Source organism: Chelmon rostratus, chromosome 14, assembly GCF_017976325.1.
Source record: "Chelmon rostratus isolate fCheRos1 chromosome 14, fCheRos1.pri, whole genome shotgun sequence".
NCBI lineage: Eukaryota > Metazoa > Chordata > Actinopteri > Chaetodontiformes > Chaetodontidae > Chelmon > Chelmon rostratus.
In genome coordinates, this window is record NC_055671.1 from 15,213,011 (window position 1) to 15,227,199 (window position 14,189).

At 40.8% G+C, this 14,189-nt stretch overlaps 1 protein-coding gene across 1 annotated transcript; it reads left to right on the forward strand.

Moving 5' to 3' along the window:
* Nucleotides 1-1,998: 1,998 nt before the first annotated feature.
* On the forward strand, nucleotides 1,999-12,994 carry aldh3a2b (aldehyde dehydrogenase 3 family, member A2b). The gene is made up of 11 exons (XM_041952242.1): nucleotides 1,999-2,114; nucleotides 3,451-3,613; nucleotides 4,185-4,416; nucleotides 6,118-6,203; nucleotides 7,174-7,382; nucleotides 7,470-7,587; nucleotides 9,460-9,601; nucleotides 9,740-9,906; nucleotides 10,419-10,518; nucleotides 11,112-11,350; nucleotides 12,109-12,994. Exons 2-11 carry the CDS (start codon nucleotides 3,452-3,454, stop codon nucleotides 12,121-12,123), a joined length of 1,470 nt encoding a protein of 489 aa, XP_041808176.1. The 5' UTR covers nucleotides 1,999-2,114; nucleotide 3,451; the 3' UTR covers nucleotides 12,124-12,994.
* The last annotated feature ends 1,195 nt before the right edge of the window (nucleotides 12,995-14,189 follow it).

Genomic DNA, 14,189 nt, shown 5'->3' on the forward strand with positions numbered 1-14,189 from the left:
CTCCTCTCTGCGTCTGAATGCTTCGGTTTATACCTCACAAACTCAGGTGTGCACACAGAGAAATGCTGGTCTTCCGTGTCCACACTACTCTCTAAGAAATCAGGATTGACACTCAGGTGTGAATGACGCTGTGCCCTCCCCTCCCTCACCTACATCCTCGCTCCTTCCTTTACAATACACAAACACCATTCCTCATGCCGCTGTTTGATGTGGAAACTCCAGCCACATTTCCTGTCAACCTGAGAGATTTTTGGGCCTAATCCATGTGCTGCATGGGCTGAGGTGAGGGAGTTACTCCGCGGCCGTGTCCCATGCCCTTAAAAGCCTTTCTGGAGCTGAAAAATAGAAGCTAAGTGCGATTCCAGCTCGGCTGTGGATAAAAGAGCATCAGCCTCTGTAGGGGATGAAGGGAAAGCAAGAGACAGGATTTAGCGCAGCTATAGTTACAAAATAAATAGATATTACGGCTCTGAAGGAATGCAGAGGACAAGACACTGGAATATTCTCGGCATGACTTCAGCTTGAATTTGGATGAAAGTACAGAAGGCAGGATTGCAGAGCAAAAAGTCCATGAAGAAAACTGTGGTTTTAGGATGCGTCATTTGTTGTTCAATCAAGTGAGTTCATCATACAAAATAAGCAAAGTCACTCTTTCACAAGAATGAGATTTGCGTACTGCTTGTGTTTGGTGTTCCTTTCTATTTTCCTGTAGTGTCAAGGCCCAGACATGTGACGTCATGGGCTATACATGCAGATTGAATGTTTTCCCTATAAAGATAATATGAAAAATAAATCAATAAGTGCACTGTGACTCAGGTTTCAATTAGAATATTAGCATTGCCTCTCAGAGACTTGGACCAGGTGTGAGGGATATAGCCTATTACCCCTGAAATATATTCTTACAGTTCCTGGTATCACATGGTGATGTGATTTAAAGCTTATGTGAGACTGTTGGCATTTGATGAAAGAAGGATACAGCCACGACACAAGTGGACTAAATACCATATATTACATGATTATTGATTATATTATTAGAAATGTTAGAAATTACTCTTTTAATTAAAAAATTGCTAATGTGTTGTGATGATGTTATTCAGCTATTACTTTTCCTATTTCAAAATACTTTTTTACGGTATATTTAGGGCAATTTCATCACACAGTGTGGTTTATTATGGGTGTGATTTGGGAATCCTTGGGGCCACATTCTAACCAGGAACACACAGGATGACCCCTTCGAGGCCCACTTCTGGTCACAGCTGAGGCTCTTGGTGCATCAGGTTAGTTTATATTTAGCAACCTTTGCCTCCAAATGTTGCTCAGATATGTGACACACATTTAAAAAAAAAACAAAAAACACTAAAGCAAGAGTCTGCAGCCACGCTTGTGTTCTGTGAAGATAAGCACACCAGTGCTTTTAGCTATTGGCTAATATTAACAGGCTAGCATGCGCACAATAACATGCTAACATGTCTGTGTTACATAATAAAGTATGACATTTAGCATGTTCATTTTCGCCATCTTCGTTAGCATCTTGTTAGCATCACTAAAGACATTCAGATTCATTATCTGGGAGCCGTGGATATCTGAACCAAATTTAATGGCAATCCTTTTATTTATTTGTTTGCTTGTTTTATTCTCTTCTAAATCCTTTTACATTCCTGCTACTGTTGCTGCTGTCAGTAACCCCCTAATTTCTCTGGATTAATAAAGTTATATCTTATCTTGTGTATTAGCTGTCAAGATATTGACGAGCTAAAAAACAAAAAAGTAATTTTTATGGTGGTGCTTCAGGAAAAGTCAGGGGGAAGCAAATATAAGGAAAGTGTTTGACTTCTGAGCGCCACGAATGTATGTACATATTTTACTAGCCATTCATTGAGTAAATATTCAGATATTTCAGTGTGGACACATTGGCCCAACTGTCAACATCCATAGAGCTAGCAGCGGCTAAAAGCTAATCCCAGAGACAGCCCCTGCGGGGGTGTGACCTAACGGGCAGGGAGGGAGAGCTGTGACCCTCGGCCACTGCCATCATTCAGCTGCTCCGCTGCGGGCTATCACACCACCAAGACCGAGGGGATCCCCAGAAGTTAACTGCAACCGAAATCATCCAGGTAGGAATAACACAGAATCAACTTGTCATTTAAGACAGCTCGCCTAACGGCTGACGGACAGCGACCAACGGAAAAGGAGGGCGGTCGAACAGATGAGCGAGAATTATATGATGATAAATATCAGTCCGCCATTGTGACAGATTAGGGAGATATTGGAATGAGAACTGTAAAAGTTAAGGTTGAGTTTCAAAGTTTTAACGTTAACTTTCCGCTATCTTACATACGCAGAAGCAAACCGGATGTCAGGTGGTTTGTTTCTTTAACTGACTGCATAGTGTCTCAATACTGCACTTTCAACTCTCACCTAGTAGATATTATTCCCTTGGAGGAGTCCGATTACCCTCCCATTACAACACATTCTCCGTTTTCTATAAACAAAGAGCAGCGCACACAACTGGCTGCCATTCGGGAGGAAGTCATTTAAACTGCATCATCGTCGGTCAATAAACAGGTCCTTAAACGCAGCATCCATCTGCTTTTATTACACTCATTTAACTTTGGGCTCATTTTGAAGCACTGATTATTATCAGATTCACTCACAATGTTACTAGAGTTGAGGTATGCAGGTATAAACAGGGAATTTCTTGTTTAAATTATTAAAAGTAAAAGCAGAATGTGGGACTGTTATTAAATATGTATAATACCTTAGAGGAAAAGCAGCAAATTCTCAGGTTTGTGAATTTGGAACCGGCAGGTGTTTTTGTATGACAAATGGTTTAAATGATTATCAAAATAGTTGCAAATTTGATATACCAGGAAAAGTACCTCAAGTAACAGTACTTGACTAAATGTACTTAGTTACATTCCACCACTGAAAAGGTTTGTATTTTGGTTTTTCCTACAGTTAGTCACAGAGTCAGTGGCGTAAGTATTCAGATCCTTAACTTAAGTAAAAGTATCAATTCTGTGATGTAAAATAGTCCATTACAAGTAAAAGTCCTGCATGAAATATGAAAAGTATATAAGTATCAGCAGCAAAATGTAGTTCAAGTATTATATTTCATTCTCAGAAGCCAAAACCACTGGTATAATCTTTAACAATGTGTTCACCTTAAAAGTAACTAGTAACTAATTTAATATTAACTGTCAGAGGTCAAATCACAAACAGACATAATGACCTCTTTTGGATATTTCTCCTTTTTTTCTTTACAATAGACAAAAGTCCTGAATTCTACTGAATATTACTCAAGTTGAATGCAAAAACAAACTTGTAGTGTGCAGTGAAGCATAGAGAGAAGAACAAAGCAATGCATGATTTTTCCTGCAATACATCATGAAATAGTGTACTTAACTAGATCTAGTGTTACTCCTTTGGATTTTCTTTTATTTTTCCCAGGATGTCCCGCGAACAGCAGGCGGTGGCTCGAGCCAGGAAAGCCTTTGAAACAGGCAGGTCCAAACCTTTAGAGTACCGGATCCTGCAGCTGAAGAACCTACAGCGGTTATTCACTGATAAACAGAAACTGATTTCAGATGCCATCAAAAAAGACCTCCATAAGGTGAGCAGTAATGGTTCTTCCAACACAATCCATACCTGGTCACCAACATAGCAACAAAACTAATTGGAGTAAAGTAATCACTGATCGCTTCAGAGTATGTTGACTCAGACTTTTGGATTTCTTAGTTTGCACTGGCCATTAACTCTTAGTCTTTTTGACTACGTGCAAATATGGAGTGTCTGTCACAGGTCAGGGATAGAACAATGAAGTTTTGGAGTTATGTATTTACACAGTTCAGCAACTTTTATCCTGACAGAAACAGGCATTCAATGTCTAACATCAAGATAAATCAGAAAATAAGATGCAAAGACAGAGGAGTAAGTATCAGAAGCACCCAAAAAGTAAACCACATCATAACAAACAATGGTTGTGAAACAAATTAAAGATGCAGATATTCATGAAGTAGAGGGTAGGTTTAAAAACATTTTCAGATCTACCCAAAGGAACAGATTAAAGTGACAAAAGTTCTTACAATTTCTACGTTTTCATGGGTTTGCAAACAGGCTACATAATGAAAACGAAAAAAGAAATACAACATCAGCAAGTCCGATGTCATTGTATTCATCCCCAGAGCACGGAGGGGTGTCAGCTGTATGAGACTCTGGGTGTGGAGGGGGAGATCAGCCTGGTCATCAGCAAGCTGAAAGAGTGGGCGGCCCCTCGGCCCGTGAAGAAGAACCTGATGACTCTCTCGGACACCATCTACATCCAGCCGGAGCCGCTGGGAGTGGTGCTTATCATCGGGGCCTGGAACTACCCCTGGGCTGTCACCATACAGCCGCTCATTGGAGCCATCGCCGCAGGTACTGCAACGTGCTGTGTGCATGCAGGGTGTAGTGGGTGATAGAGCAGCGTGTGGGTGTGATGTAACAAGGTCAGCGTTCACATATCTGTCTGATTTCCTCGTCTTACCCCCTGTGATGAACTTTGACAAGCCTGTTACTTGCCTTGTGATCCAGTTCCTCTTTTATTGTGGCAGTAAGCACTTACAGCTTATGATTAACACGTCATCTCTACACTGCTGTCATGAGAGAGTTAACAGATTAGCAATGAATGCAATATAAAAAAGGTCTGTATGTAATTGTGGCATGCAGGTGATCCTTATGTGTGCAGGTTGGTGTGTTGAGCAAATGTGAACATACGTGTCTCAACCCTGTGCATTGTCCCTATCAGTGAATGCTTGAAGGGCAACTCTGAGTGAATCACCCAGCTCCAAGATAACTCATGAATAATGCATTTCTGTCTAAAAAGCGAACCTTAAATGGCCACCGTGCGCTTGTATAGAGGCTCTAAATCAAGTGTCTTGGCTGGGCCCTGATCACTTTGTGATGCTAACCTCAGCACAGAGTGTTTGCTTGCGACTGTTTAGCATGACACTGCAGTATTTTTTAACAGTCTTTGTCTGATTCTTTATTTGCGTCAATCTTTTGTTTGGTACTTGTCCCCAGTGATAGTTTTTCATATTAGTGCTGCTGAAGCGGCTGCACGGAGACAGCTCATTTGTATTTCATTTGGATGTAGGCTGATTAGACTCAAACACTGACGGGTGGAGGACTTAAACGAACTGAGCCCTCTCTGGCTGCAGCCCATGCCGTGTTTGCACTGCATGGACTTTGTCCTTCGCGCTATCAGATCTTACACTCACAGTCATATCAGCCGTGCATGTCAGAGGTCTTTGATTTATTGCCTGGTGAAAAATAAAATTCAGGTCAAAGGCGGCAGTCAACACCATCACCAGACACACTTATTAGCACTTGCTGTATTACAACCCAGTTTATTTATTGCGAGTTTACTCAGGTGACAAGGTGGAAAGGTATATCAGAAGTTAAAATAAAATGCCGTTTCTTCCAGTTTGGTCACATGATAACAGGTGGTCATATGTAGAGGTGGGGAATGTGATTCTTATTCTAATATGCAAAATGTCTCCAAGTTGCTTTTAAGAATTTGTAATGCCAGTGAGCCTAAAAGAGAAAGCAAGACAAATTTCATCACCCACACACACAGAAAGAAAATGCAGGCAACCATCGACCTGGAAAACAGATTGTATGACAGCTTGTTTAATTTAACACCAGAAGAACAGCTGCACGATGCAGTACATTTAACTGTATGCAAGGCCAAAATTAGCCATACATTTATCAAATTTAAGACTAGTCTAAGACTTTTTTCGAGGATCCTCATCAAATGTTTGGTTGCCCCATCTACATAATTAGCAACAGTACTTAAGTAGCTCATAAACATATCATAAAAGACTAAGATTTCCATTAAATAACTATATGCTAACAGACTATTATTTACAGATTATAAATGATATATAAGATTTCACTACTGCCAGCACTGTATTAAATTTGTGCTGATTCACTTAAAGTGGACAAATAGCATAAAAGCATAAAAGCAGCAAAACAAGAGCTAAGAAACATATTTGCTGCAGAACTCCTCCCAATATATCATAACATTTCGGCCCATGTCTTTTCTATCTTGTAATATCTGTCTTTTCGCCTGTCCAGGTAATGCTGTTGTGGTCAAGCCCTCTGAGGTCAGTGCTCACACTGCAAAGGTCATGGAGGAGCTGCTGCCACTTTACATCGACAAAGTAAGGACGAGGCTCACAACTTCTACATAACGTGTCTCTGAGGATTCATGAAAGTGAAACAAGACAATGTCGATGTTCAATGAAATGTAACTATATTGTTATTTACAAAGCGGATAATACTGCCCCACAAAGGCAGCGTGCAGTAACTGCAGAAGCAGTGAAGTGAGAAAAAAGGGTTCAAGGTTTTCAGGCTGGACAGCAAATCGTAAATCAGATAGAAATACTTCATTTAACTCTGATTACTTTATCAGATTATTAAAAAGTCATTGTCATAGAACCTCCAACAAAGTGCTGAGCTGAGTTTGATGATTACTCACAGTTCATAGAAATCAATAAAGTATTACTATTAATTTACAGTTTAATACATTTAAGTATGCAATTAGCTGTCTTTCTATATCAAAGAGTGCAGAGCCAGATTGCAGTAAAGTTCAGATACAATGTTTTGGCTAGTTAAGAGGCTAATTTCTCAGGATTTCCATGTTTATATGGCAAAATGTGTTTGTCTTTGCAGCCCAGGATACAGAAGTGACAATGAAAATATCAGCAAGTTGTTTTCTTTGCAGGGTAGAAAAATTTAACCCTCCTCTCTCACCAAAGAGAGGGTAATACTGATAGACTTAAGATCCACAAAGATTAACATATTTTTCCAGCTTCACACTTTCTCAAACAGGATTATTTCTTCTCTGAACAGAAACAGGTTTTGGGCCATGTTTATAGTCCACGTACTAGCCTTTTTCTGCTGGTTCCATGTGTACTGACACAGTATAACAGACAAACACTGTTTACTGCAATATATAAACTTCACATGGGTGGCAACGCACGCAAAGCATCCTGTGAAGTAAAAGTGTTCTTTCAGTGTGTAAAAAGCCAGCAAATAGTTTTATTTTCATCACTATATTTTCTGCAAAGTATTATCAACAAGTCCAAAGCTTTGTGTGAACTGAATGTGTGTTTCTTCGCTGTTCATCAGGAGCTTTACCCTGTGGTGACTGGAGGCGTGCCAGAGACCCAGGAGCTGCTGCACCAGAGGTTTGACCACATCTTCTACACCGGCAACAGCGTGGTGGGTAAAGTGATCATGGAGGCTGCTGCCAAGAACCTGACACCCGTCACCCTGGAGCTGGGCGGCAAGAGTCCCTGCTACATAGACAAGAACTGTGACATAAGCACAGCCTGCAGGTCAGAACCATGATTGAATACAGACTCTGTTATACTGTAGCTGTTCCTTCCTGAGACCCTCCTGTTAACTCTTCCACTACTGTACAGGCGTATAACCTGGGGAAAGTACACTAACTGTGGTCAGACCTGCATCGCCCCAGACTACATCCTTTGTGAGCCCAGCATCCAGGACCGGGTTATCGAAGAGGTCAAGAAGTCCATTAAGGTGCTGAAAACTTGAAACCACACAACTTAAAAAAACAGGTTATTCTGTCCAAACCGTTCATTATCAAAGCCTCAAAATGACTGATAGCAGTAAACCTGTAAGGTCCTGAGATCTTAGTGTTATTGTGAAGGAAAACAAACTGACTCTTAGAACCTCAGTGTACCAAAATAATCATTGATTTAGGTGGCTATTCATATTTGGTCATATTAATGTTTTTGTGATTCAAATTTTAATTATGTTTCCCAATAGCAGCAATAAAAATGAGCATCAAAAACACAGACAGAGACAATTCTGGATCAGTTTTGTATCCTTTTAAATCCAGCAGTTATCACAATGAATCATTTTGTCTGATTTTGTGGGATTCTGATCCAGGAACAGGTGTTATGACTACCTGTATAAAAATAGCCAACCTGCTAGCTCATGGTCTTATTTGCTTATATACAGTACATTCAGAAAATATTCAGACCCCCTTCATATTTTTCACTTTTGTTATGTTGCAGCCTAATGCTACAATCATTTAAATTCTTTTTTTTACATTAATCTACACTCAGTACGCCATGATGACAAAGTGAAAATAGAATTTTAGAAATTTTTCCAAATTCATAAAAAAGGAAAAACTGAAGTATCACTCTGACATACAGTAAGTATTCAGACCCTTTACAACAATGCTTCAGATTCTGCTCAGGTGCCTCCCATTCCTCTTGATCACTGCTGAGATGTTCCTACACCTTGATTGGAGTCCGCCTGTGGCAAATTAAATTAATTGGACATGGCTTGGAAAGCCTTTTAAAAGGCATCACGGGTGACAATGCATATCAGAACAAAAGCCAAGCCATGAGGTCAAAGGTACTGCCTCCAGATCTCAGAGACAGGATTGTCGCGAGGCACAGATCTCAGGAAGGCTACAAAAAAAATTCCGCTTCACTGAAGGTTCCCAAGAGTCCAGAATGGCTGGACGAAAGCCTCTCCTTAGTGCAAAACACTTGCCTGCCTTGAGGTTGCAAAAAAAAAAAAACACCTGAAGGACTCTGAGTGTGAGAAACAAGAGTCTGGTCTGATGAAACCAAGATTGAACTGTTTGGCCTCAATTGTAAAGGTCCTGCCTAATACCATCCCAACAGTTAAACATGGTGGTGGAAGCATCATGCTGTGGGGGTGTTTCTCAGCAGCAGGGACTGGAAGACTGATCAGGGTTCAAGGAAAGCTGAATGGAGCAAAGTACAGAGAGATCCTCAATGAAAATCTGTTCCTCAGGACCTTAGACTGGGCCGAAGGTTCACCTTCCAACATGACAATGACACTAAGCACACAGCCAACACAGGAGTGGCTTAGGAACAACTCTGTGTGTGTCCTGGAGTGGCCCAGCCAGAGCCCTGACTTAAACTCTATCGAACATCTCTGGAGAGACCTGAAAATGGCTGTCCACCGACGGTCCCCATCCAACCTGACCGAGCTTGAGAGGATTTGCAAAGAAGAATATCAGAATATTCCCCAATCCAGGTGTGCAAAACTTGTTGCGTTGTACCCAAGAAGGCTCGAGCCTGTACTTCTGCCAAAGGTGCTTCAACAAAGTACTGAGTAAAAGGTCTGACTACTTATGTCAGTGTGTATTTCAGTTTTTCCTTTTTTAAATAAATTTGCAAAAATTTCTATTTTCCCTTTGTCATCATGGCGTACTGAGTCTCGATTAATGTGAAAAAAGTGAAGGGTCTGAATACTTTCTGAATGCACTGTAGCTCCTACAGAGGCATCAGTTTTTAAGTTGAGACTAAAAACTCATCACAGTACATTTAAATGGGAAAAGTGCTTGCTGTTTTAAATTTGCCTGAATTTTACCAGAATATTTGTGCTTATGAGTGTTTGCTCTGACAGGATTTCTACACAGACAACCCAAAGACCTGCGCAGACTACGGCCGCATCATCAACCAGCGCCACTTCAAGAGGATAATGGCCATGATGGAGGACAGCACCGTCGCTGCGGGAGGAGAGAATGACGAGTCAGACTGCTACATAGGTAACACTTGTGACAGCCGCCTCTCTACACATGAATCAATGTGACTCAGGTGTCTCAAAGGCATGTAGTGCATTTTTCATCCAGGCGATTACATTAAAAACAATGCATGTGATGAAAATGTTTGTGTGTTGTGTTCAGCCCCCACAGTTCTGCGGGACGTGAAGCCAGAGGCGAAGGTGATGCAGGAGGAGATATTCGGACCTCTGCTTCCCATCTTGTCAGTCAGCGGCCTGGACGAAGCGATCAAGTTTATCAATAAGAGAGAGAAACCTCTGGCCCTGTATGTCTTCTCACACGATAACAAGGTATCTAACAGCAGGCATGACACACACCCTATTTAGACCAGGTTTGAAAGTGAGAACTCTATCTGGATATGCTATCTTTATGATAAACATTCAGATCTTGTCTTCGCGTTTATACCTGGTATTTTTAAGGCACAAATTTCTGTTGAATAACGCATCTGTTGGAGCTTTCATGGCACAGAATAGATGAAGGATTGGTAATTAGAGGCCTTTTCTCTTTCAGCCTTCTTGCTCACTCGCTCTTTAAATTTGATGTTAGCTCAAAACAAATATCTGTATGTTGCAAATGGATGCCAGTATGTTGCATGGATTGTGTTTACACCTGGATAATATCAGGAGCCAGACTACTTCCAGATGCGGTCGGGCAGATCTGATCAACTTTCTGATGACGACGCATTTACACCTTGCATTAAATGTTTTTCCTTATCTGGATAATGCGTCGCATTTTAATGCCATGCGTAAAAGGGGTCGCACATGCAGTCACGCGTCTACATGCTTTCCGCTTCTCTCTAAAGGTGATACAGAGAATGAAGGACGAGACCTCCAGTGGAGGACTGCTGGCCAATGACTGTCTTGTGCACTTTTCTGTGAACTCTCTGCCTTTTGGAGGAGTGGGTGAGTACACGCATGCTCCTACTTTAGCATAGTCACTCATTGGTGACTGACTGTTCAGTCACTCAGTGCATGCAGTTTACACAAGCATTTCATCAGTTATTTGGGTGCCCTGTAATGTGATATTATGGCAAAAATAAAACATTTAAGTGTCCCATTAGAGCAAACAAATGTTCGGTTTAATGTTTAAAGATTACCAGGCTGTTCAGACTGATTTCAGAGGTTGCAAACATCCACTGGTTTTCATTCATTTCAGTTTTGTATGAAACTCTTGGCAGAGAATTGCTGGAAATAATTAATCCAACACAGTGAACTCAGTTATTTTCTGTGAGTGTTCAGTTACCATCATGAAATCTCTACCTTTTTGGTGTGTTCAAGAAAACCACACATCAGATTTTAGAGTTGATGTTCAAATAAACTGCGGTGATCTCTAATACGAGAATCTGCTGTTTCTTTTCACAGTGTGTTTTCACTAGTCCAGTTTTAGGGTTGATGGCTCAAGAAGCAGTACCTGTTTTTTATGCATCATGAGTTTGCAGAACAGTCCCTGCTTTGAGGGAATATGTCAAACCACCTCCCTCTGTTTTCATGTACAGGAAACAGTGGGATGGGTTGCTACCACGGCAAGTTCAGCTTTGACCAGCTGAGCCACCTGCGTGGTTGTCTCATCAAGAAGCTGAACATGGAGGGGGTGAACAGCATGCGGTACCCTCCTCACACAGCCCAGAAGCTGCGCTGGGCCCGCTTGTTCATCCTGAAGAGCGTAGACCTGGGCTGGATGGGACGGATGGCGCTCTTATCCATCATGGCTGTGGTGGCTGCTGTTGTGCTGCAGGTGAGGAGGAAAAGAGCGACACCACCGCCAAGTGCCAAAAATACACAAACATGTTTGCATTGTGTGTCAGGGGAAGCAAAGCTGGTGCACATGGTTTAATTTATTAATCCATAAAAGCATCAGGATTGCTAATGTTCCTTTTCCAAACAACCAACACTCAGTACAAACCAAGGAAACTGCAAGAATAGGAAATCTTTTTTTACTGTAAGTAAACAAAAGTGGACTCGTGTCTGAGGAAAAGTACAAATTAATGTTTAACGATTGTGCAAAAGGAGCCTTTGCCTCCTTCCACAATTCTAAAGCACATACTCAGAGTTCAACACAGGAGAATTTCTCTACAAATTGATTAGGTTATGACACAGTGTACAGAGTAAAGTAGGATTAACCAACACGTCCTGCTTACTGCCATATCACAAAGTTCTGAGTTCTGTCACCTCTTAAAATGTTAGCAAGCTTTTTCAAGCTTGTTTAATCCAACTTGTGTTCCTCAGGTGCATTGTTACCTATTATAGCACCTGACCATCTGTCAGTGTGCGTTACCGCCCTTTACAGTTGGCAGAAATGCATTTCACAACAGCTCTGAACTCACCCACAGCATGCAAACGAGACAGGGATCCCTGTTCTACATCGCCACCAGGGGTCAGAAACGTGCCAGTTTACCTGTGAGATACAGCACAGAGACCTTCATTTTGCAGGCAGTGTGAATGCCGACAAAATTGGCCTCTAAACTAAAGGATATCTCTTTTTTTTCCCCGCAGAATTATCTCTTTTGAAGACATCTCGCTGCTTCCCAGACCACAAACATGTCATTTCCTTGACCGTAAGGACCAGAGAGAAGAAAACACCATTTTATCAACAAGTTTCTCAATAAATACCGTCATACAGATGGGGATTTTAATACAGGAACTGTTCAGTGAGTTGCCTTAATCCATTTTGCATTTCAAAAACGGTGTCAAATTTCATGTAGCTCTTTATAGACAGCATCTTACTTTCATGAAGCTAATTATTTATTCCCAGGTAAGGCTCTTACATTTGCATTCAGCGTTGCTACGTTCCATTTTAACCTGTTAGACCGGGTTTGCACACTTAGAAAGTATCAATTTATATTCACTACACATGTTTTTAAATGAAGTAACAAAAGGTGTAACAATACCATCACACTGACAGTAAGATGGCAGGTTTTGTTTTTGTTTTTTACTTTACTGTGACGTGAACAAGACTCATAGCATTTGCTAACAAACAGTGTTCACTGAAAAAAATGAAGTTGCAATTGTCATAATGAAATAGTTTTTATTGTGTAAGAGTTACCTCTAGTTCTTTTTGCGTCCATTCCATTTTAATGACAGAAGCCATTAACTTGACGTTCAGTCTGAAGGTTCTTGATAAATTCTGGCCGTTGTAGGTTTGACAGCAGAGATGAAGGCAAATCAGTCTGTTTCTGAGACTTCAGTGTTCAATCACGACCACGACCACAGCCAGTCAGAATCAAACAAGATGTGAAGGATGTTTTTGGTTCATTTTCATCAAACACAGCAAGCCTGAAGCCTGAGAAACAACCTTTTAATTTGTTAATTTAACCAACAGTAGTTACTAAATGTGTTCTGATTTGTTATTTGTGATTAATTGTTGAATAAATATATTCAAATAAATATATTTCTACATGAATTGCCTTGTGATTTGAGTGTTACATTTTTATTATGGATAAATCAAAAATATTATATGTAGTTTATGTTGGAGTTGGTTGCCTAACCTTCTGCTAGTTGTGGCCTCTCCTGTGTCTTGGTTAGAAATAAATTCCCAGTTTCACAGTTTACAGTGAGAGCAGTAAATGCACATTATTATAACACTAAGCCTCATCATTTACATAGATTCCCAAGACTGCAACTTTGGAAACAGTGCAGACTATTTTAAATTCAGAAGATTAACAAAGAAAAAGATGCATGTTTTTTAAAGACATAATATTTTGCTAACTTTTAATTTCCCTCAGATTTCCCACTGTATTCTGTATTTTCACACTCGATACGATAGACCTTTGTCACAGACAGTCATAGAAGAAAAAGCACAGGTGTAACTAACTTTAATCACACCACCTCGGTTCCAGAAAGGTGTTCCAGTGAGCGAGCGTGCTGAATACTAACCTGAAAATCGGAGGAGGTAAATCTTTTTTTCCAGTTGACATTTAATTCACAATAAGAAAAGCTCCGTGTTAACAAGAGCAATGGCTCTGTTCTATTCAAGTGTCCCAGGAAGTCACAACAGTGTGACCGTGAGCCACCACGAGCAGCACCAGGACCCTGAAACTGAAGCAGCTACATGGAATGCAGCCATGAATAAAATGTCTTCTGTGAAAAAGGCTACTGCCATTTAGTTTCCATTTCAGTGACGCTGACGCTGTGTAAAAAGCAAATAAAAACAGAATTAATCATTAGCAAACAAACTGTGTTTACTGACAAGGTTTCACAAAGTGCTCCTGAGCCCATGTAGTAACATCCTTTATACAATCCTGTGTAAATATTTGGCAGAGGCATAGTTTTTCTTCTCATTGTGAATCCACTACTCAAAACCCTGTTTAAACTTGCATTCCTGAGATGGTGATACAGATTTAAGTCTGATGACTGAGGCAGAGGCTGCGTCCACTTCGGTTTAACACTGGAACCTTTCTGGAAATAACACCACACAGTATCTGATTGTACCAGCAGGTGGCTGTATTTCCTCACTCAGACATCTGACAACTGGGGGTACTTTCTCAAAGTGACTTTCTTCTCTCTCTGTTACACACACACACACATACATACCTTGTCCTACTCATGACCACCTCCCTCCCACTGTCCAATGCAGC

Coding starts and splice junctions, on each gene's coding strand:
- aldh3a2b (XM_041952242.1), top strand. CDS start 3,452: ATGTCCCGCGAACAGCAGGCGGTGGCTCGAGCCAGGAAAGCCTTTGAA. Junction 7,383..7,469: donor GACATAAGCACAGCCTGCAG/GTCAGAACCATG, acceptor ACTACTGTACAG/GCGTATAACCTGGGGAAAGT. Junction 7,588..9,459: donor AGGTCAAGAAGTCCATTAAG/GTGCTGAAAACT, acceptor TTGCTCTGACAG/GATTTCTACACAGACAACCC.